The following is a 22,745-nucleotide window of genomic DNA, read 5'->3' on the forward strand; positions in this document are numbered from 1 at the left end:
AAAATACTTGCACCTGACGACTCTTTTAGGCATTGTTACCTTGGACCATGAGGAAGACCAAATTAATAAACCTGTAGGTAGGGGTAAGTTCTCAACTGCCTCAACGTTTCATTTTCTAAACATATGTGATTAGTGATCATGATTCCTATTGAAATCACCGCTTGTCCCAAAAAAAGGTAGATTTATTTATATATTTTATATTTTCTTACACTCTTCCTCAAATATGGGCCGGACTTTTCTTCAATAGACGAGCCCAACATGTGAAATTTTTAATAATAGAATTAAAGAGTGCGGAGACAGGGTTAGAATTAAGGACCTCTGCTCTGATACCATGTTGAAATCATCACTTGTCCCAAAAACTTAAGTTGATAAGATTAGGTAGATTTATTTATATATTTTATATTTTTTTAGAATTCCAGATTTATTGCGGCTGGGGACGGTATATCTTCGATGAGTCTATGAGTCAGTGGTGCAGAGTTGAGAGCTGCATGGGAGGACAATATCTATATGCTAGATTGGTTCTAAGAGTGGATTATATCCATCTTGAATGGGGTGCAGAAGGCGAACGGTACTGCTGACTAGGTTGTCGCCTTTGCTACGCACTATTTAGGAGAGTTCCACTGGGAGAGGCTCGATTCAACTCCTTATTTCTTCAGTCGACTTCTTTCTTTTTTTTCTTTTATGGGGGTGCTTATGGTGTTAGCTTTTTTTAAAAAAAAAAAAACAGCTTTGCACCAACTGTACGGAGTCTCTTCACTCTGAAAAAAAAATCAAATGCTTCTTACGGCTGTGCTGGAAAAATAAGCTCAACACAAGAGAGATCCTCGGCAAGAAACTCGGAAAAGCCTTGGGTGGATGTGCTATTTGTAACCACGCTTCGGAATCTACTCATCGTCTTTTCTCCAACTGCCCATTTCTTCTCAAGCATTCGAGAAGGCCATCTGTGCTGCATTCGGGGTGCTTCATCCTCAGTCATCATTCAAGTATGTATATGTTTGGATTGGATTAAACGGAATCTCTCTAAAAGAGTTCAACGTACCTATAATTCTGATGCTCCTGGCAGCCGTCGCATGGTCTTATTGGAGGGAACGCAATGCAAGATTATTTCTCCGAAAATCCTCTCCCTTGGTATCAGTTGCCACCGCGGTGTTGAATACTTTCAATGACTGGTCGTTGCTGTGTAAACGATCAGCACTCGCTGATGACTATGGACAGATATTGACAAAAAGTCAGGAGGCATTCAGAGAAGGCTATCCAACATCCGATACTTGCTTCTCATCCAACCCCATCGAAATCAATCCTTGCCTTCACTATCTAACAACTGTTCTTTGCCATTGCATCACTGTTCTTGATCTCCTTACATAGCGAAGGAACTTTTCTTCTTTGGCTGCTGTATCTCCTACAGTCTTTGGGCTGGTTTTGTTGTTCATCTTTTGATTTACCACTGTAGCTCACTTCCCCTCATCTTTAGATTTATGTTACTGTTTGTCGCCCATCTGTTCTGTCACTATGCTGACAGTTGGAAGGTTTTCTTCTATCTGAAACTCCCTCGTAAACTTTTTTCTTCTTAGTAAACAAGCGGGTGGCGTTTTTTCCACCTCCCTTGTAAACTCTATCCAAGACGTGAGCTCAGAGTCTCTGACTGCTAGGCCGAGGGGTGTGATCTCTGGAACAAGCCCTAATTCATGTTTTAAGCAGGAAGATCCAGTCACAGTCTATGAGTTGACTCATGATGAATGGTCCCCATTGGTAGGTAATTAAACCGGAACCATCCAGTTTGATATCGGAACTAGAAATTAAGAATCCTGACGCAGTGTAGCCCTTCTCAACGCTCTTAAAATCACTCCCAACCTTGTTGAGCATGAGGTTTACAACCACCATGAGATGCTTGCTAGTAGAAGACTATAGTCTTGAGACGATATCCTTTGGGATTTAAGGGGATGAGGTGTGACCATGGAATTGACCGCTTATTGTTATTTTCCCTCGAAACATTAGTAACTTTTTCTGTATTACCCATTACTTTGAGATGATTTACCCAAAATTATGTTGGACGAGTCGGCAAGCAAGAGGTGTATGGGGTTGGTTGGCAGCAAATTAGAAGGTTTGCACGACGCCATGTTGCCCGCTACCTTTTGAAGAAAGGTCATGATGGAATGCGGCCACCAAGATCGGCTACCATTCATTCACATTATAATCTATTTTGACCCATACAAGACATCTGTCGTGCACCTTGAAAACTTACTTGTAGGGTTTTTTTTTTTTTTTTGCTAAAAACAGAAATATCATACATAACGTGTACGGATACAATCAAAAAAATCAAAAAGCAAAACATCACGAAGAGGACTAGGCAACTCCGCCTCCCCCACTCAGAGGTGGTCCTCCGAATGGTTGGTAACAAAAAAAACCACTCTAGATACATGCTTCGCCTAAAGCACCATCCTATAACAAACTATGGCCCGAATATTCCTTAGCAGTGGGTGATATTTTTAGGTTCTCACTATAGACTAAGAGATTGTGACAAGGGTATCCTCCCAAAAGAAAGGCCAAAGTTTGTGGTAAATCACAAGGTTGCAGTCATGTCACATTCTCATCCTTGAGGAAAGATTAGGAAGACGCTTTGCCATTAGGGGAGGCACAGTAGGACTTTTCTCAGTAATCCTTGGGCTGAATATATTCACATTCTTAATGCTCAGGTATCAAGAATAATAGAAATTGTTAATGCATACTTAAAGTGGTGTATGATTACTTGATGCATTAGCTGAAGCAAATTTTCACAACGGTCAGTTAAGAATGTAACTAAAGATCACATTGTTACGAGGACATACCCTTGAGAGCCACGCAAAACATATGTGAATACAAATCTTATACATCACTGATATTCTGGTAATTTAGCACATCAGAAACATGAAACATCAACCATTATTTCATGACAACCAACGCAATAACTATGGTGAAACTGCAGGGGAAAGCACTTCAACACTTAGTACACTCAGAGAAGTCACCTAGCTGGACTTGCCCTAAACCCAGTCACAGCAATTCAGGTAATTCTGTAGTGTATCCAATTAATGCCCTCAACTGATATAAACATTGAATTGCAGCATTTGTTGCTTGCAAAGCTGGAGTTGCATATGAATTTGCACTTTAGAGCAAACCAAACACCAAGAAAGCCCTGATTGCAGGCAGCCTGGGTACAAAAAGACAGGCATTTCGCATTCCTTTCAATTTTCTCTGATTGTATTAGGACACACAGGACGAGAATGATTGGATATAAGTGATTTTCAAATAGAATATGAAAAATATGCACCTTCTCTTATATTTACATGGGCACTGCTTCCTCTGCAACAAGCCTACCCCCAAAAAAGGCACCTGATTGATGGTAACATATAAATAACGAAGTGATGTGCAAGCCAATGAGTCCTGCATCGTGCATTGATCCTATAAAATGATATTTTTTGGGGGAAAATGGACTCTCCATCATATACATATAAACTTGGCATAATCCCGAATTTTTCTGGTGACTTATGTAATAACCGTGGGCTTCTCCCTGCCAGTGAACTCCTTTAGCTTTGAAATTGATAATGCCAAATCTAAGACACCATCAACAGTCGGTAAGTCCTTTGTTGCATAATATAGTGAAATAACTAAAAAAATGCAATTAACTAAAATAGCAGAATTAAACTACAAACCTATCAAGGGGTTCAATGCTATCTGTGCATCCATCTCATGCTTGGAGACATCAGGCTCAAATTGTTCAATATAAATGCGTATAGTTGCACCTGCTGATCCAGTGCCCTGGCAACACGGGATAAATTGCATTACATAACCTGAACAACTAATTCATTTTGATTCAGAAACAAATGAGAAACGTGAAGTTAGAATGTTTTGAAACAATGTCTACCGATAAACGATATATAATCCTTGATCCATCTGTAAATACAAAGCGGAGGCCTTGCTTCAATGCTACGCTGCCATCTACCTGATGTATTGTTAATTGAAGGTTAAACAATTTGAATCTACAGAAACATGTAAATATTTTTTAATTTTAATTTTTGTTTTTTCAATTAATGAGCCTAAAAGTGATGAAACTTAATATGCAGTCAGTAAAGATGAAGCCTTGTGCAGAGTAACTCACTGGATCAGTATAGCTAAAGTCATCAGCAAATTGAAGGGTATAGTTTCCTGCACCAGAAGCATGAGTACCTTCCGTTAAAATGCAAATAAGCTAAATGAAGTCAATTTAATTTTATACGAAGACTTACCATATTTTTCTCCAAATTGAGCTTTAGAAATCAGGTCCCTCAGGTACTCCATCATTTGATTGGCGCCATTAGATTCACATTCCTGAATAACAGCAGCATTAATATCAGATCATTGTACGAAAATTGGACTGCAATTGATGTAGCAACAGGCACAAGCAGTGGTTTGCAGCTAAGGAAAAAGACAGTGGAAACACTGACTTTGTTATGTGTTTTGAATGCCACAACTAACAATACCTCGTAATCATATCTGGAAAAGAAGTTCCTGCCGTAGGTTGCCCAGTGCTCCTTTGCAACATCTGCAACTGAGATCAACTTCTCCCCGACCTTCTTGTCCTTGTTTTGGTAAGCAATGATCGAAAGCCAAGCCAAGACAGCCCTGCAAAGTAGAGTTGCATCAACTGAGATGTAAGCATCACAGTCAAAATTACCTTCCATAATCAATATTAGAGAGTAAACTTTTGCAAATGACTCAGCAAACATAGGTAAAGTAAATGAAGCACACAAACGCGTCAATATAACGAGGCAAGCAATCTAAGGCAGAAGGCATTGATGTAAGCATGACAAACTTAAAACTTAGGAAATTTTACAAAATTCAGCAAGGTCCTCCATCAATTTTTTTCCCGCTTAAATCCAGAATCTTGATCTTCACATTAGTTATACTGTCCACAGTAACTTTTGTTGTGTTTAAAAAATTGAGAAATATTCAAACACCACCGAAATTCTTCTGACGCAACACTTACCATATGCCATCCTTCTCACGAATGTGATCGGATCCTGTTCCAAAACTTTCTTCCCCACAGATAGAAATCTTCCCTGCATCCATTAAGTTCCCAAAGAATTTCCATCCAGTAGGAACCTGCATGCAGAAAATTTCAACTCAGAAGAAATTTTGACGGGCCAAAAAGCAACCTAATTCTAAAAATCAAATGGAACTGACAAAAACAACGAGTCCGGAAACTTTAAAACCTCAAAGAATGGAAGATTCAGTTTTGCCGCAACACGATCAAGAGCACCACTAGTTGGCATAGACCTGGCAAGACCCTGAAAGACACTTTGTAATTAGTAACTGGAAGTAGAAATACTTGATAGAGGTATTTCACTACTTTCCCAAATAACAACAAAAAGAACAATAATAAATGCATGCCTTTTACCTTCGGGCCATTTTTAAAGTAGGGAATGGCTGCCTGTGCATTAGCTGCGATAATTGCAACAGAATCTGATGGCGTAATGAAAAAGCCTCTTCCAAGAATCATGTTTCTATCACCATCACCTGAATATGACATTATAAATTATTTATTATTAATATTGCACCTAGTTTAATATGATCGAACCTTACTCATAATATAATGGAAAGCTACTAATTATGACCAAAAAGTTAAAAGTGGTTCTAGAATGAGCATAACATTAAAACCAAAAAGCAGCAAGTCTAGTAGATGACAGTGTTAATGAAGGAAAAAAAGAAAAAGATAAATAACTTGTTACAGCCATATACTTTAGCAACACAACTATAGGTCTCATTAGAAGTGCCTCCTGAAAAGGATTGTTGCGGTGAAGTCATTTAAAAGCCTTTTGAGGGATGGATACATAAGGCAGCAATGTAATAAAGATGAAGGATTGCACTGCACAAGACACTGACATGTTACAGCTGAGTTATTCAGATGGGAATAATAAAAATCAAATATATCATCAAAACATAGCCAGTCACCTTGGGGGAGTTTTGACGTGTCCTTTCCCTACCTAGAAGTCCTCCCATATGAAGGGGTTCTCAAAGGCAGGTATGTAACTCTTTTCATGGTTGGTGTGTCAGAACTCTGAAGGCCATGAGATACCCAGATATGTGAATATACAAGCATGCGCGTCCATACATGTATCAACAACCCCAGCTTCAAAAACTCGTTGCACTGTTTTTTGTTTGCCCCATCTATTTTTTGCTTTGACGATTCATTATTTTTATGTTATAATCATTTTTTAGTTTCATTTTATTTTTCCTTGTTCTCATCATTTTCATCCTGAAATTGATTTTATATCAACCATGACCAATATGTCTAGGTGCAACATTCAACTAAAACAACTACATATATCTAGTTCTCAGACCTCTGTGCTCTCTTCTTCGAAAGAATTCTGTTCAACCATCCAGCGAATTCCTATAAATGGTCTAGTTGTGCTAAATAAATAATTCAAAATCCCTGCTACTTGCATTAGCCATTATTTATCTTCAGCATACATTATCCAATAGTATCAAACAAGGTTCGCTGAATCGATACCAGGAGGGTACTGCTCGATGACCAGTTTGCAACAGTACAGATCTGTACTATGCCATTCCAGGCATATCGACATAGAGAGAGCTGGAGAGGGAGAGAGAGAGAGAGGAAGAAAAAGAGAGAGGAACAGAGAGGAAGGGAGGGAGCAAGAGGGAGGGCAAGGGAAACCCTAACCTTGGCCCGACCCAGAGAGGGAGGGAGAGACAGGGTGGGAGGAACTTACCAGATGGCGGGGGAGGGGGAGGGGTTATTGGAACCGTGCCAGTCCTCGACTGGAATTGGCCGATTCAACACATTTTGGCAAACCTTGGCTATCAATAAATACACCTTCACAAACTTCATTTGGTTGAATTTGAGTATTAAATTACCGGTACCACAATACCTCCACTGGTTAGAGACTGGTCTGGTACAGTGCCAATAGACTACCGTATCAGCACTCGGTTTATGGTGTTGACCCATGTGTTAGAACCATGTTATTGTGTGTGTTGCTCTATACTTGCTATTAGGGTTAGGATTAGCCCGATGCCGAAAAGCGCAATACATTGAACAATTATGCAACTAGGGCTGAAAGCGGGTCGGATTATATCCGACACTATCCATTTTCGTATCCAACTTGGGTCGGATTCGGATACTATTTTTTTGATCCAATCGAATCCGGATAGTCAGTTCAAAAATCTTTCGAATACAGATACGGATGCCGATACACCTGGCTTTTCCGAATTCGGATCCGAATCTGGATATCTGTATAACAAAAGTAAGTGAAAAAAAGAAGTTAAGTTAAATCAGAAAACCAATTAACTAATTAATCAAACCTAAACTAAAAGGAACCCAAATTAAAATCCTTCGATCACCCCGCACGCCTGAAAGGTTCAAACCTCTCGTTTGTCCATTTTGTCTCTTTTTCCTCTTCATCATCTTCAAGCAACTAGGGTTTCGAAGATTCCATCCATTTCCTAATTTCCACCCGACGATTGCAACTGGAGACAGCCATGAGACGCCTTGAAGGCATGATATATCCTTTATGAAATTGATACTTTTTATTATTGATAAATGCTTGTTCAAATTACATTTTTTTGATTGAATCTTTTCTTTATGATCATGTCTTTATTGCTAGTTTCATCATTGAATTTTGCTCAAATTTGATTAATATCTGAAAAGATATCTGATTTATATCCGTATTCGGATAAAAAAAGTGAATATGTTTAATATCCGATTCATATCCGTATCTGTTTATAACAAATATGGATATGCTTAATATCCGATTTGTATACATATCTGTTTAAAACAAATATAGATATTAATTTTAACATCCATATCCATATCAATATTCACTGAAGAATATGGATACAGATTTGGATATATCAATATCCGATCCATTTTCAACCCTAAATGCAACTAAGTCGTATCATCATAGCATGCACAAATCTATGCTACAAGCATGCTACTTCTTTTCAATTTTTTTATTTTTCATAATTGTCTTATCCAAAAAGTAGAATAGTTATATAGGACAAAAATTATAGGGCATTGTAAGTTGATGTCTAGCCCAAATATATCCGAAGTCATACCGAATGGAGAAAGTTTTGCAGTCTTTCTCGAATTCGGTGACTTTCAAACATCTAGATGGCAAAGATGTAAAAAGAAAGGAAGAGGTGAGGGGCTTACCTTCCCTGGAGCTGCTTCTAGATTTGGTACAACTTCAATCCGCATCGTATCACCCAGAACCATACAAAATGAAACTGTCCTCACTCTCCTCTTCTTACTCTCGTTCTCCCATGCCATCAAATGCACCTTTTCTCTCCAATACTGCTCGACTTTTTAGCGTACTGATGGTATGGGCCAAATGTCAAAATACCCCGTGCTTGTAAAACTATCTGGTGCAATACATGGGGCCAAATTTGTGATTGGTCAGTAGAAGCAACTTACAAAGTTGCTCTGCTGGGACCATTATAACTCCAACAAGTAAATAATTATTGTTATTTCTATCATACAACAGCTGTTGTAATGGAATAACAGGCAGATAACATATATTTGTGTGTGGTGCGTGAGTGTCAGTATAAGTATCCTCTGAATCCACTATAGTTACAATGTTATAACAGCCATTATTTTAAAACATGGTGAGTATCAAGAAAATAACACAAACATTAGCAATGTATCAAACTATCCCTCCTACTATCACATATTTACCAATGGAATATGATACCACAAGAGAATGAAGAAAAAGAGAAAGAACCTACGTAAATATGTACATCAGACATATTTGCAATTATTTCTGTTTTACTCATCTTACACATACCATCACTTGCAGCTCCTAGATCAGGTGCATTCACAGCATACATAATGTTAACCAGATCTTTAGCATACCTGCGCCAGGTGAGAGCAGCATATCAGAATACAATAGGAATAAACAAACTTCAAGACAGGATTTTTCCTTTTTTTCCCCTACGTAAGATTAGGGTCTGGATGTCCATGCCCAAAATCTTCTAAAGGCACTCCATTTGAAATGCAATCCTGCAGGACATGGCTAAAATTTAGAGAAAAGAATGTAACCAGCAGTAACTAATATAGCTGATATTTCCAAAGGAAATGCATATCAAACCGGACTAGCTCCAAGTCGATCCACAAAAATAGGTTTTGCATATGCACCAGTCACCGCATGCATGGCATCAAATATAAACCTGGAATATTGCATTAAAATTACTTAAACAATCAACTACGTTTTCCGTGGAAAACTAAGTTCACAATATTCATAGTTGTTCATTTTTCCTGAAATTTGGAGTCAACTTGCTAATAGTTTTTTTAAGGTTGGAAAAACACAAAATCTGAAATCTGATTTTCCTTCTTTTTATTTGGGACTCAAATTTGAGATTGTCTTACATCATGCATCTGGTCAATCTTAGGAATAATGTTGTTTGTCTCATCAACCAAAGTTCTGCTCATCCACATGATATGGTTAGGAAGGATGCCATAAGAGAATGATCTTGAAAAATCAGTGACACTATCAATGTGAATGACCTTAATCCATATTAAATCATCATAGATGCAACAAATATTAGCTAGACAATACATCAAGTAGATCCGAGTGGATCAAGAAAATCAATGTTAAGCAAATAAAAAGAACTCATACAAGGCAAGAATGGAGGAGTTCAATAATGGGTAAAGACCTAAATACACTAAATGAGATGGAGCAGGTCAGTATTTGATAGGCATCACACAAACAACTACCTAGAACAAGTATTCTATGATGAGGGCCAGCAATATAACTTAGATGATAGTGCCAAAGATCAAAGTTCAAATTTCAAAAACATCTTTCAAATGAAAAAGATTGCAGCATCTTTCAACCAATTCTACTTTCATATATACGAGTATGAGAAATCTAATTTCTAAAGAAAGAAGGGATATGCTAGACATGGAGGCACTTAATATTGAATATGGGAGTAACAAATCCATGTTGAGAAACAGATGAATAAGATCTAGCTACCATGTGAATCCAAAAGGTATAATGAAACAGACAGCCGGTAAAAAGAGAGCCATTAAATGCCATATGATAAGTAGTGATACTGATGCACAAAGGAGATCAAGAGAGTACACAAGGCAAATGGATTGGAACAGAAACTCCTAAAAAGTTTTGATGAACATAATGATTATGGAGTTGTTGAAGCAGAGCATCTGCTATGGATATTAGGCAGGTTGAGCAAAGCTCAAAGTAGATAGAGACATGGAGTCTTCTTAGTGACACCTACAAGCAAGAGCAGATGAAGGCATATCAATTTAACCTACTTCAAGACCATTTATGGAAGTCTTCCTTAAGATGAACCAAGCTTTTACAATAGCCAACATGTGAAAAGCTCGAGGAAAGAGCCTTGATACCAAAAAAAAAGAAACAAGAAACATTTCTGAGGCCAGATGCATGAGGAACTTGATTGGCATAAAAATGTCTTTCTTCATGAGCATTCCAAGAAATGGGCATAAATATGTCCTTTCCACCAAGCACTCAAGGGATATCTCATCAAAGTCAAGCAAGCTTACAGTCAAAGAAATAAAGGACACTTTATATAGCAATCATACGATATCAAGATCATTACAATTGACATGACGAATGAATATTAATTGATATGAGATAGAATACTGCACTTCTTCCCAAATATGTCAAACACCTTCATAGCATGTAACAAAAACAAGGAAGCAACACCATGTTAAAACACAAACTTCTCTCCTTTAGATCATATTAACAATTAAATTAAGCAATAAATATTAAATTAACATGGCTACAACTAACTATGGCATAACCATGATGGACATCAGAAAGTGGTGGCAAGAGAAGTTCCAAAGTTCAAAGAAAGAGCAGTAGCAGAGGATGTGATAAAAATGGGATACCATGTACAGTCCATCAGTCATCTCCTTGAGTCATGCACGTAACTTTCTTTGCCATGCATGCTTCACTACAGACATGGTAGACTAGTACAAGTCTATCAATCATAGTCTTGAGTCATAAAAGTAACATTTAGTGCTGTGTTTGCTTGTAGCAAGCATACCACTAAGATAATTGAGGTGAACTATAACACAAGACAAAATATTCTTCATCATATTATTGAAACTTTGGCTCTATAAAGTTTAATATAGACAGCATAAACCTGAAATCAGGTCGCGAAAGAAGACCTTTGAGAAGTTGAAAATCAAACACATACTGCAAAATAAATAAAAAAAGAATTTAAAAAATTACATAGGTTGAAAGGAAACATGTTGAATATTACAGAGTAATTTGCTTCTTGAATTTTTACCTCCATTAACTCCAAGTAATCAGAAACAGGATCTATCACCTCTACACTGAAGCCACCAGAGTTTGTAACTCCTAGACAGGAGAGGTCAATATCTTGAATATCTGCTATTTTTATTTCAGAAATCTGCAGTTACAAAGTTAACAGATTTCAAATACAAAAAGATTGACAATTTTTTTTTACAAATTAGTTAATATGATGCTTAAGGTCAAAAACATAACCATCCATCCTTTTTTCCAACTTTTGGGGGTCAGTTATCAAACAGATTGTGTACTATGTGACTGCGTACTATAATTTAAAACAAAAATTACAAATTAAAGGCATGTGCATTAGCAACCAATCTTACAATAAGTACTGAAAAATGCTAAGTTTAAAGCATTTGAAGAGATAAATTAAAAAGGATAAACTAGGCCTGTATGAACTAAGAGAGTGTAACAGCTGCAGCAGCATCTGCGCCGGCAGGTCATCTGTTCGCTCAAGATACATGCCTCGAAAGAGGGAGGGGGGAGGAGGGAGGTGCCAAACATTTGTGTTACAATACGTGTAGCAGGAATTTTTCTCCAAAAGGGGCAATGTCCGTGTGCAACCCTTTAATGTGATACTACAATACAATGAACCTGGCATTGGCCAGCCAAATATGATGAACTGGAGATTCATGCTGGAGCTTCATCCTTTTCTTGTGCATCCATACGTGAGCCTGTACTTGCACAATTATAAATTACATCCATCAAAATATTAGAGAAAAAGACTTTTCCACATTCTCTTTTTGTCTATAGCCAAAAAGGGTTGAAACATGTGCAGCCAACAAAATCATTATTCTGTTGGCTGGAAATGATTTTCATATTGATTGACACTGTGGGTAGTTTTTTATACTGAATTATCGGCAGTCTTAAATCTGTACACAAGCCCATTAACCTGATAGTCTTGACTTACTTAGAAAATCATATAGAAGTTCATGTTGGACTTGTTCCATTCCCACAGTCAGAGATAATATTCACTCAATGACAGAAATCCTACCAATGCATAATTAAATATACCTGCTAATATATTGTGAGATAAGACACTATCACAACCATCATCAATGATGATGAGTTGATATTTTGAGCCAATATTTTAGACTTCTCCTTCGTTTGGCAAAGTTTAAAAAGCAAGTACAAAAGGTCTGTTGCAACTTCTGAACTACATGCTTAAGGACACATGTTGAAGTGCCAATGTCATTTTACAACTGGCTTGGGCTCGTTCCACATAGTAATGCCTCAAGCAACAGCTCAGACTAGGCCTCACATACCCAAGCTTGGGCTGTTAGTACCAAAATCCATAGCTCCAACTGAACTTGGACTTAAGGTCTAATATAAGCAACTCATCCTTGGTTTCAGCCTGGAAATAGCTTAAATTGCAAATGCGAAAGTCCAATCCGTACTTGGTAATATTTGAATTTGTAACATATAAGTATCTAACACCAGATCTAACCATTGGGCTGAGAAAAGGTTGCCTGAACCTGGCCAAACTTCAACTTGGTTCAGACTTGAGCCCAACCTAGCCCACCGAAACCTTAACTTCACCATATCCAAAATGCAGATCAGGTTAAGAACATCACAGGCTGGCCCAACTCAGCATACAAGATCATTTAGTGTCACAATCAATAAAGTACATAGCCAAAGCAGTGTACAATCTGTATTCCATTTAGCAAGGAACAGAGCGCAAGGGGGAATGGAATGAAAGAAGGGAAGACTCTTAAAAATGAAGTGAAAGAGCTTTGACAATAATTCTATATTTATTCATGTAATGTCTAATGAAATTTTTATTGTCAACATTATAAGTGGTAATGTGATAGATCATTAACCATATTAAGTAAATTAGCATCTTATTTAGCAAAACTTTAATAGATCATGATCTGTCTTATTCGATGACAAATTCTTAGTATCTAGTGAAACTTTAACCATCACTTGAGCTCTCTTCATGCTGTCTTTATTTTCACTGCAACTTCAAGCTTAGATGTGGACTAGACTGGAGTTGTGACTGATTATTAATCTATTTCTGATTACTGCATCTTCTTTGGAGATTCTTTTTTTTCTGAAATCGGAGAATCAAGATTTGATATTCTACTAAAATGTTGAAGAAATCACGACATAGCCAATACTCTCGATATTGTCTCAAGCAAGGTCTACCATACAGACTGTATCAGAATGCATCACACCGACCGTACCATACAGCTATTGTACCGAGGTTCAGTTTAGTATATAAACCGAACAGGTCCATACCGGTCCAAACCAATCAAAAGTGCTCCATACCGTCTAGTATCAGCCCAATTCAGACAGTACCATGGCTAGGAGTAAAAAAAGTGTTGGAAGCCTGTCTTAGTACAGGATGCATATCGTAGTAACCGTACCATATCACAATACTCCATTGACCTAGCAACATACTATTATGGCTCTTGGTACCAATTTTGTGACCCTTATTCTTAAAAAGCCTTTGTACCTACTTCCTGTATCTCAATAATGGTTATTTTATACAAAAAGCCAAAACCCGATGTTCTATAAGCATATCAACCATGCAGATATTAATTTCTACACCATCAGACACCATTGGCTAATCAATGTGCCTTCTCACCATACGTTTCCCTCAACCTTTGGCCTTGCTGGTCCTTTCAGGAATCAATACTGCACATTATTCCTATTTCCTTGAGAAATCTGTCACATGATCTGCTATGAACTGGTGAAAGGTGCTAGGGCTAGTGAATATACAAATTATTCTTACGTTAGATGTCCATGATGGGCCATAGTACTCTTGTAATGTTGTAGTAGCACTATATTTTATGTATGTTGAACTCTTTCTTACTCTATTAAGACTGGTTCCTATCTCCATTCAAGTCGATACTAGATAACACAAACCATGCAACGTTTGAATCAAGCAATAAAAAATTGTCATACATCATGAATTGCAGTTCAGTTATTGGGATTCAATTACAGTAACAATGCAACAAGGAGCATAGCATCATACAAGATATATCAATCTTAATATAAAAAATGAAAAGAGGATTTAGATGCGTACAGAAAGAGTGTTCCCATATATTTTGTCAGTAATTGATTCGGGTGCCAGGTTGACCACTGCTGTAATTAAACTGAGGATAAATGGCATTAGAAAGAGTGGACTGAATGGCATATATTGAAAGAGAAAGCAGAAGACACACATATCAGTCAACTTTAAGCTAGAGGCATTGCAAATGACTATTAAGATTTAAAAAATAATTCTTGGGAGAGAATGAGTGAGTGAGTGAGAGAGAGACTTGGGAGAGGTGGGGGAGGGAGGGAAGGAGTGCGTAAGTGCGAGAGATAGAGAGAGAATTTTTGCTTTAAAGAATAGCTGTTTTACTTGGTTGATTATTCAGAGAATTTTAATTTCCATGTTGATGGAGCAAGTTGTTCTGGGAAGAGTTCAACAGTATGCTAATTCAATCAAGATTGTTGTCAATCAAAAAACAAACAGATATGGGAACAGAGTGGCAATCCAGTTTATAGCGGCACCCTTTTTGTAATTTAAATCAGAGACCACCAGATCCTCTCTCGTAACAAAATAAAAAGAAAACAATAGTGCACAGTGGTAACAAACTTCACTTAATGCCCCAATCATATTCTGGTCCACCAGGATTATGGGCTTGCACTCATCACGAAACCACCATTGGCCTGTCAATAAATACAGTTTAACAGAGGCAACAAAACAGAGTGTCTACGACACAATCCGTAATGCAGAATATATAAAATACAGATGCATACATACCTTTCGTTTACGAATCACAGCAGAAACAGCTGGAGTCGACATAAGGCATCCCTGCCAGTACAACACCCTGAAATCAGATTCCAGTTTTGAAAATGTAAACTCAGGTTTGGAATTGCGTAACTCTGTTGGAAAAAAACAACCATTCATGGAGAAATTCAAAATTACAAACTTGAAATGGCATTTACAATTATAGTAATACTGTAGTTGGCAACAGAAAATAAAAGGGGGGAATGAAAAATACCAGGGTATTTTAAACTGACTGCTGCTATTTTTAGCTTTTAGAGTGGTAGTTTCTTTACATCTGCCCAAAAAGAGGGAGTAATGATAGACGTGTAGGTCCTTCATGTATTTAGATGAAATTGGGCCAGGACATGGGCCCATTTGTTGGTCTGCCGTGATTCTTAAGGCTAACATGGGCATTTGTTGCATATACATCTCCACATTGATTTTACACTATTTTAGAGCATTAATTCCTTGAATGAAGAACAACATAAAACATGACAGGAATAAAACATAATCCAAGACACAGTTTTCCTTTATTTTTATAAGTAGAAGAAAAAATTATATAATAGTAGATACATGTCGTGGTAAACATAATACACCCAAATGCAACTTGAAGATATCAACCATAGTTTTGAGAAAATATCAGTTAGTCTTTCTGATATATGACTGAATATAACATGTCCTTTCCCTACAAACATGAGAAACATCAAGCTTAATAATGCAGCATTTTCCCTTAGAAGAAATTCTATTAAGACCAATATTAACAATTGTAATGTACCAAGAGTGATGACTATGTACGTAAAATGATTGAAATATGATCTCCATACATCACCTCAATCGAGATTAACAGGGCGAGAATTTCTCATGGAAATCTTAATGGAACCAAAATATTCCAATATTGGAGTCATTGGAATTGTTGATATTATGGAATTCTTGAAGCACTTCATGTAAAGATAATTTCATTTCTAGACAACTCATTTTCCATACCATGATGACTCCTAGAAGCAAGTCACATTGTAGAATTTTCTTTACAACTTGTACCCATTAGGAGGTAAAAGGCAAGTTTTCATTTACTATAGAAATAGCAGTACAATTGTTTGATCACTATGTAACTTTGTGCCTTCCATCTTCCTTGATAATGGCACTAAGTTCAGAGGGTAGGGAACTAGTACGATTAATTTGAAGAAGCAGCACATCCTTGAAACTCCGAGGGAAATCTTAACAAGAAAGTCAGCAGTTCAATTTCTCTCTCTCCAGATACAAGGCACTAAAATCAACAAATGAGGAAGACGGGATTTCCAGGTCCGTTACAAGCCACAACTTGACCTGGCAACCATGTAGTGGTCTAAACTAACGGACTGTATTAGGTGAAAACACTTCCGAAATTCTACCCAAGCAGTAGTAAATATTGATCAAAATAATGCTAAGGAGATCACCACCCCATAACCAAGAGCTTGTGATGTAAAGTAGCCCTTCATAAATGATATCTATATGGAAGATTGACAGCATTTGAACGATCATTATGTGACAAGAGTTATATTCTTTATCTCCCAGTTGTCTACATGAAAATAGATAAATAAAAAAAAGAAATCAAAAAGATGATGCGGAATATGATTGCCATGAGGCCGTCCACTCAAATGGTGGTTGTGACCTAAAAGGAAAATGAATTAAACTTTCCAAACCCAAAGTGAGATTGAGCTCCACCGACACTTGCTTTTCACCAGTTTCTCCATTTAATTATATATTGTCAGGACAAACCAATTCAGAATCTGAATTCAGATCTTAATCACTCACTTGCCAACTAGAATTTTTTCCAACACCATTCCCTGCAGCGATCTTGATGATGATCTGCATTTATATTGAATTACAAGAAAAGTCCAATCAGGAACAAACAAGAGGAATCAAAAAAAAAAAAGGCGTCTAGGTACAGATGAAAGAATAAACATCGACAGCTTTCCCCAGTTACCCAGCATTTCAAAAAAACAGCAAAATACCTGAGCAGCCTCTCGATTAAAAGTAGCGACCATCACCTCCCAACACCAGCAAGCCTCCTTTGTAGTCCTCCGGCGGAAGAGAATTAAATAGCGCCTGTGCCACTTAAAAAATCATCAATTTCCCATCACCATCTGACGCAATTGCCCATAGAACATAAGCAGTCACCATTACCTGAATCCAGTTTGCCAGATAGTTCTCCTGCTGAAAAACCTTAACCTAAAAAGCAAAAGCCAGATTCCATTCAGATACACTAAAAGATTCGCCAGAAAATTTAAAAGGAAACAGGTAAAAAAAACACTCTAAATAAAAACCTTCTTTCTCAGGCCGCTGGTCCCGGTCTTCTGCCCTTCGACTGGCTTGGTGGGGACCGATTTGATCTGCAAAGGGGAAAAGAAAAAAAGAATAGAAATCAGAGAACAGAAGAAACAAAGAAGAGAACTTTGTGGAGGGAACAACGAGATGCGACCAAAACCTCGAGTCCTTCGGCGGTGGAGGGGGTGGAAGAACTCCTCACGGAGAACTGCGGCGACGCCCTCCGCCATGAAATCGGGGAAGAGAGCGGCTTCCGAGGAAGCGGAGAAGGCCGGAGAGCTAGCGATGTCTTTGGTGCCGCCGCGATCGGTGGGGGAGTGGAGAAAGAGGAGAGGTTCAAGGGCGAGAGGAGGCTCTCCAGTCCGAGGGTGGAAGCCGCCATGGATCGTTCTGGAGCGCTGGAGCGCTGGATACGGGCCGAGATCAAAGACGGGGAGTTGGGGAACGGGATCGGATGCGGGGAGCGGAAGAGCTTCGTCCCGTGTGGCGCGCGAAACTCGAAGGAGGAGGAAGTGGGCTGCTCGCCACGTGTCGTCCAGAAGAGTCTTGAAATCTCGCAGCGGTGGTGTCTATCCCTTCTGCTGCGGTTGCCAGGTGGCCGATGTGATCGATCGTCACGTGGGGTTCATGTACGAAGAAACCTAGTTCCTTTGGAAGTAAATTTTGGGTAAGAAATAAACAAGTAAATTTCTTGGACCAGCTATTTTTGACGTCAGCTTTCTGGCCAGCAGCACACGACAAAAAAAAAAAAAAAAGCCCAGTTGCATGATTGCAGGAGCTTTACGCTCTAAACAAGGTTTAATAGCCCTTATAGCATTACAAAAGCCATCATAAAAGTAACTGTTAAAATGGGTTTCCTACCATTATAACAGTCCGCCATGAAGTATGATGGCCTTTATATTTTCATTTCTACTACTTTGTAATAAAATTTATTTTTAAATTGAAATTTTTGTATTGATTCTCTCTCCTAAAAAGATTGTTGGGTGTAAAAAAATAATAATCTTATCAAATAAACTGTGGTTTGGAAAATAGCATTCCTTATCTTTTCATTATTGGTTGTTATTTCCTATTATAGTATTATGATGCCCAATATATAGCTATCACTATTTTAGCATAAAAAATTAAAATGATATATGGCCAATAACAATGTAAGTGGAAGCTTGTTTTTTTTTTTTTTTTTATGTAAAGAGAGGCAAAAGAGCCACTCAACTTTATTAAAGATTAATCGTATTTACAACAAAGATGAAAGGCACAGATGAGTTACATTATCAAGAGAGGAGAGGAACATATGTGAGAAAAAAAGCTAAATGACTCCAAATCAAAGTCTGATATTCAGAATAGAAATTGCTAATGTTCGTAAGACAAAGCAATGAAGAAAAGAACCTCATCTAGACCAACAAACAGGAGCATTCATTGCCCGAAAGTTCCAAATAATTTCACAAAAATTTCTAGGCCAATACTTTTCTGCTATACCAGCCTCTTTTGAACATAAAGAGCCTTAATTTGCTGATCTTAAAAAACCAAGTTGTTGTACCCCTTTCCACATCGAAATGAAACTTTAAAAAAGCACCAGAATCTAAAATGGCCACAAGCTCTAAACTTTATAGAGAAGCTTGTTATAACAGAATAACACCATGGATGAAACCCTAGTTCTAAATGAGTTTTAATTTTTATTTATATTTTAAAATGAAAGATAAGAATATAGTAGCATCAGGAATACTCTTGAGGGTTAATTGTTCCATATAATATATTTAAGAAATGATAAAAAATCTAAACTGCTATTGACAAAGAACACCATGGGCAAAGAGTGATCTTTATAAGATCATATAAATAATAGTTATTACTGATATATAAGGCAACCCGCAGAACAAAAATTTGCGCAGGAACAAAATATTCTCTTTTTGGGTGAATAAATGAACACAATACTCAGAATGTTGTGTAGACTGCAAGTGACAAAGAGCCCAGAATTCTTAAAATTACAACACATATGTAAATTAAAAGGAGTATATGTGATCAATAAATGCCAAAAGTCTGCAAAAAGGGGAAAAAAGAAATAGTAATTAGTTGCCTGATAATTTATTCTGTAAGTTAAAAAATAATAAAGAAAGAAAGGAACTTCATTAGTATAATAAAGCGTAGGAGAGATACGACGAAAAAAAAATGTTGGAGGAATCATTTACTGTTCCATTTTGCTAGTGCTGAGATAGGACTGTGCAGAGAATAAATTTGAAAAATTGTAAGGGTTCTAGTTTCTTCAAGCATTCAAGCAACAGCTTGATCATTCTTTAAGCAGAGCAAGCATGTGAACTTCAATCTGAAGAACAAAATAAAACCCAAGTACTGCTCGGTAACCTTCAGTTTGAGAGCATGCTGCATACAAATTTACCAATTGCTGCACCTGATGGATTTTGGTGTTTCATCTTAATCTATTATTGTGATACAGAAAATAGCTTGTCAATAGGAAAATTTTGCATGCGGACAGATGACAGCAAGATTCTTTAGACCGTGAGAGTGAATAATGAGAAGGGAAATGAGAACAACTCACTTACGCAAAGTTGTTGTACTATGCGCTAGTGAAAATTAGATGCCTGAATGCACATTCTCACAGCCACCAAATCATACACAGATGAGAGGGCAAACCAGCAGTGAGCAAACAAAGGCAGCCACAGAGAGGCCCAAAACTCTGTTTCACTCCAACTATTCATGAAAGTATGCCGAATTACTAAGAAAAGTAAAGACTAGGTGCTTGATCTTCATTCTAAAGCATAAAATCGAAGTTCAATTATAGGTGATAAAGGAAAATGTTTTAATTCTAATAAACAAACAACTGCAATTTCGTTACCATGAGCATTCAGTTACTCGAGATTACGCTGATCGCTGGGAGTTTCATGTGAAGAAATGACCATCATAAGAAAAGTGAAACAGATCTAACTAAGTAAAGCAATGTACAAAGCAAGCATAAACCAAATCTCTTCATTTCTCCCCATTCCACCATTAACGAGCTTGTTATCACTGCGATCTGCATACAGGCAGTCAACTTTGAAATTTTTTCCATGTAGATATTCTTAGATCTACACCTCCTTTTCCCTGTCCTTCTGATCATTGTTGAATAGGACACTGGCAACCACATCATTTCCAAGCACCTTTTTTTATTAGTTCAACTTCAGAGTTTATTCCAGTATGCTTTATAAAAAAATGGTACTCATGAAAAACTCTCCAATACTTGCTATAAGGGGACTCCAAAACAGTTAATAGTTGGATTGACCAGTATGAATAAAAGGGAGCTCATCTGTTCCTAATGGATATTTGAAGAAGCCAATAGTGCGGCTGATTGGATGGCAACTTTCATGGCTCGTCATGCTAGCTTCGTGATCTAAGAGTTTCGGGACTTATTCCCTACTCATTTTCGCAATATTTTGGCCTCTCATGCTTCTGCTTGTATGTATTCAAGGGTTGTATAATCTGTCATTCCAAACAAAAAGAAAAAGGAAGAAAGCATATTAGTTTTATCACTACACTAAATACATCATGAAAAGTCCAAGAAATCACAAGAAGGTAAAAATCAATAGATGAACTACTACAGGTAAAATCATCACGAAATTTCTAGATATTTTTATAATAACAAAAAAATATCATTAAAATAATTATCATGAAAATAATTTAAAGAAGCCCCATTCGGCATGGAATTGCTCAAGCTTGCACCCAGATTTTCTGATATGTGACAATAAAATTATTATAACAAAAACATTGTAGAATCCTATTACAATAATTTTTATCATAAAAAACTTTTGTAACAATGGTTAAATTCTCTTCACTATCGCTAAATTTTATCTTGTCTTTACAAATTTATTAAGTGCCGGAAACTATAATGACAACCTTTGGTCGATACTTAAAATTATCATTTTATGACAATATTTTGTTATCATGAAGAGAACCCCAATTATTGTCACAAATTGGATTGATACCTTGAGCTGGCAAAAAATACATGCTACATCAACTATCCCTGCTAGACTAATCCTTGACATGGTCTTCCAAGCATTACTCATTAATGCATGATCAACATGTTACATGGTATCATTATGATTTTTATTATATGGAAATAGAGAGGAAGTGAAAAGCTTCCCCTAGATTTATTGCTTGGAATTGAAATTTACACAGATGTGGAGAAGCAATTTACAAGCATTAGGAAAGACTTAGAAATAATAGTCTGAAAAAGATTATATAAAACTCTAGAACTAGAAAATAGGGGCAGTTAGATTCACTATTCAGGCATAAGTGCGGGAAGGTGCTTTGAGACATTCTAGTGTCTCCGTTTTGTCTTCTCACTACAAATGACCTCCCATTGGTAAAATGAGTTGAGGGCTTTGTGCAAAATGGAGTTGATGGAAGCTTTCTTTTGCAAATAAGATAGTTGTGCTTCAACCAAATATACCGACATAGCGCCATTACAAATTGATCCCCATCCCTTTCTCAATTCCCTTTTAATTTTTTTTGATATCCAAGTTATTCATGGATCTTTGATGTCCTTCAGCCAACCGCTAATGTTAAGAAAAGGTTTCAATGAAAACCAGAAGCTCTTAGCAAAGAGGCATTTGACCACTAAATATAAAATGGTTTAATTCAGATCATTATGATTTAAATTAAAAAGATTATTATCTTTTTGGGTAATAACATAAAAAATACATGGCCTAATAGTTGTTGGTAAAATAATTGTTCTCTTGTTTCTAATAATTGATACAACCAAGAATCCAAAAAATTGGTTGCTAATATGATATATAACTTGTTCCTAATTTATCAATCAATTAGGATGAACTACAAGGAACTCAGCAAGTACAAAAACGACAAAGTATCTCTACTTCAAAGAGGAATAACATCTGAAATAGCCAACCAGTTGTGCTGCCGTGAGCATAGCGGAGATGGACATAAGTTTTAGAGTTTCATCTCTCAGATGTCACTCAGGATTTGGGCTTTACTATATATTATATATAATTTAATAAAATTCATACAAAGAAGAGTAGAAGAGCATATAACAATTGAAATTTATTTTAGGTGTTTTTTTGTTCTTCCCTTGAAGTTTTTTTGGGGGGCAGTTAATGTGACAAAGGAAATTAATCTAAATTTCTAGTGGTTGTGCCATATATAACATTGCATGCCACCTAAAAATAACACTCCCTCATGTGGTAGAAAATATTCCAATATTTCGGACTATATTAATATATTGAACAATGCTTATTATTGGGGGCAGGGTGGGGCGGCAACGCTTGCATAAATCGCATCGAAAATCGTGCTAGAAAACATTAATTTTACTAGCTTGTTTATGAATTCCCTTCTAATTTTTCTCATTTTAAATTATTTTACGGGCA

The 22,745-nt window shown here is 37.0% G+C and overlaps 1 protein-coding gene across 1 annotated transcript; it reads right to left on the minus strand.

The window, feature by feature from the left end:
• Window positions 1–1,076: 1,076 nt before the first annotated feature.
• LOC103702794 (phosphoglucomutase, chloroplastic) lies at window positions 1,077–17,764 on the minus strand. The gene is made up of 21 exons (XM_039118690.1): window positions 17,543–17,764; window positions 17,382–17,447; window positions 17,242–17,286; window positions 17,070–17,171; window positions 16,870–16,923; window positions 15,073–15,123; window positions 11,299–11,421; window positions 11,152–11,204; window positions 9,117–9,195; window positions 8,964–9,028; window positions 8,814–8,881; window positions 5,411–5,529; window positions 5,226–5,300; window positions 5,000–5,115; window positions 4,494–4,635; window positions 4,260–4,341; window positions 4,133–4,200; window positions 3,899–3,976; window positions 3,687–3,792; window positions 3,532–3,641; window positions 1,077–1,205 (listed from the first exon to the last, which is right to left on the minus strand). Exons 1-21 carry the CDS (start codon window positions 17,762–17,764, stop codon window positions 1,077–1,079), a joined length of 1,953 nt encoding a protein of 650 aa, XP_038974618.1.
• Window positions 17,765–22,745: the final 4,981 nt, after the last annotated feature.

Source organism: Phoenix dactylifera, unplaced genomic scaffold, assembly GCF_009389715.1.
Source record: "Phoenix dactylifera cultivar Barhee BC4 unplaced genomic scaffold, palm_55x_up_171113_PBpolish2nd_filt_p 000392F, whole genome shotgun sequence".
Classification (NCBI taxonomy): domain Eukaryota; kingdom Viridiplantae; phylum Streptophyta; class Magnoliopsida; order Arecales; family Arecaceae; genus Phoenix; species Phoenix dactylifera.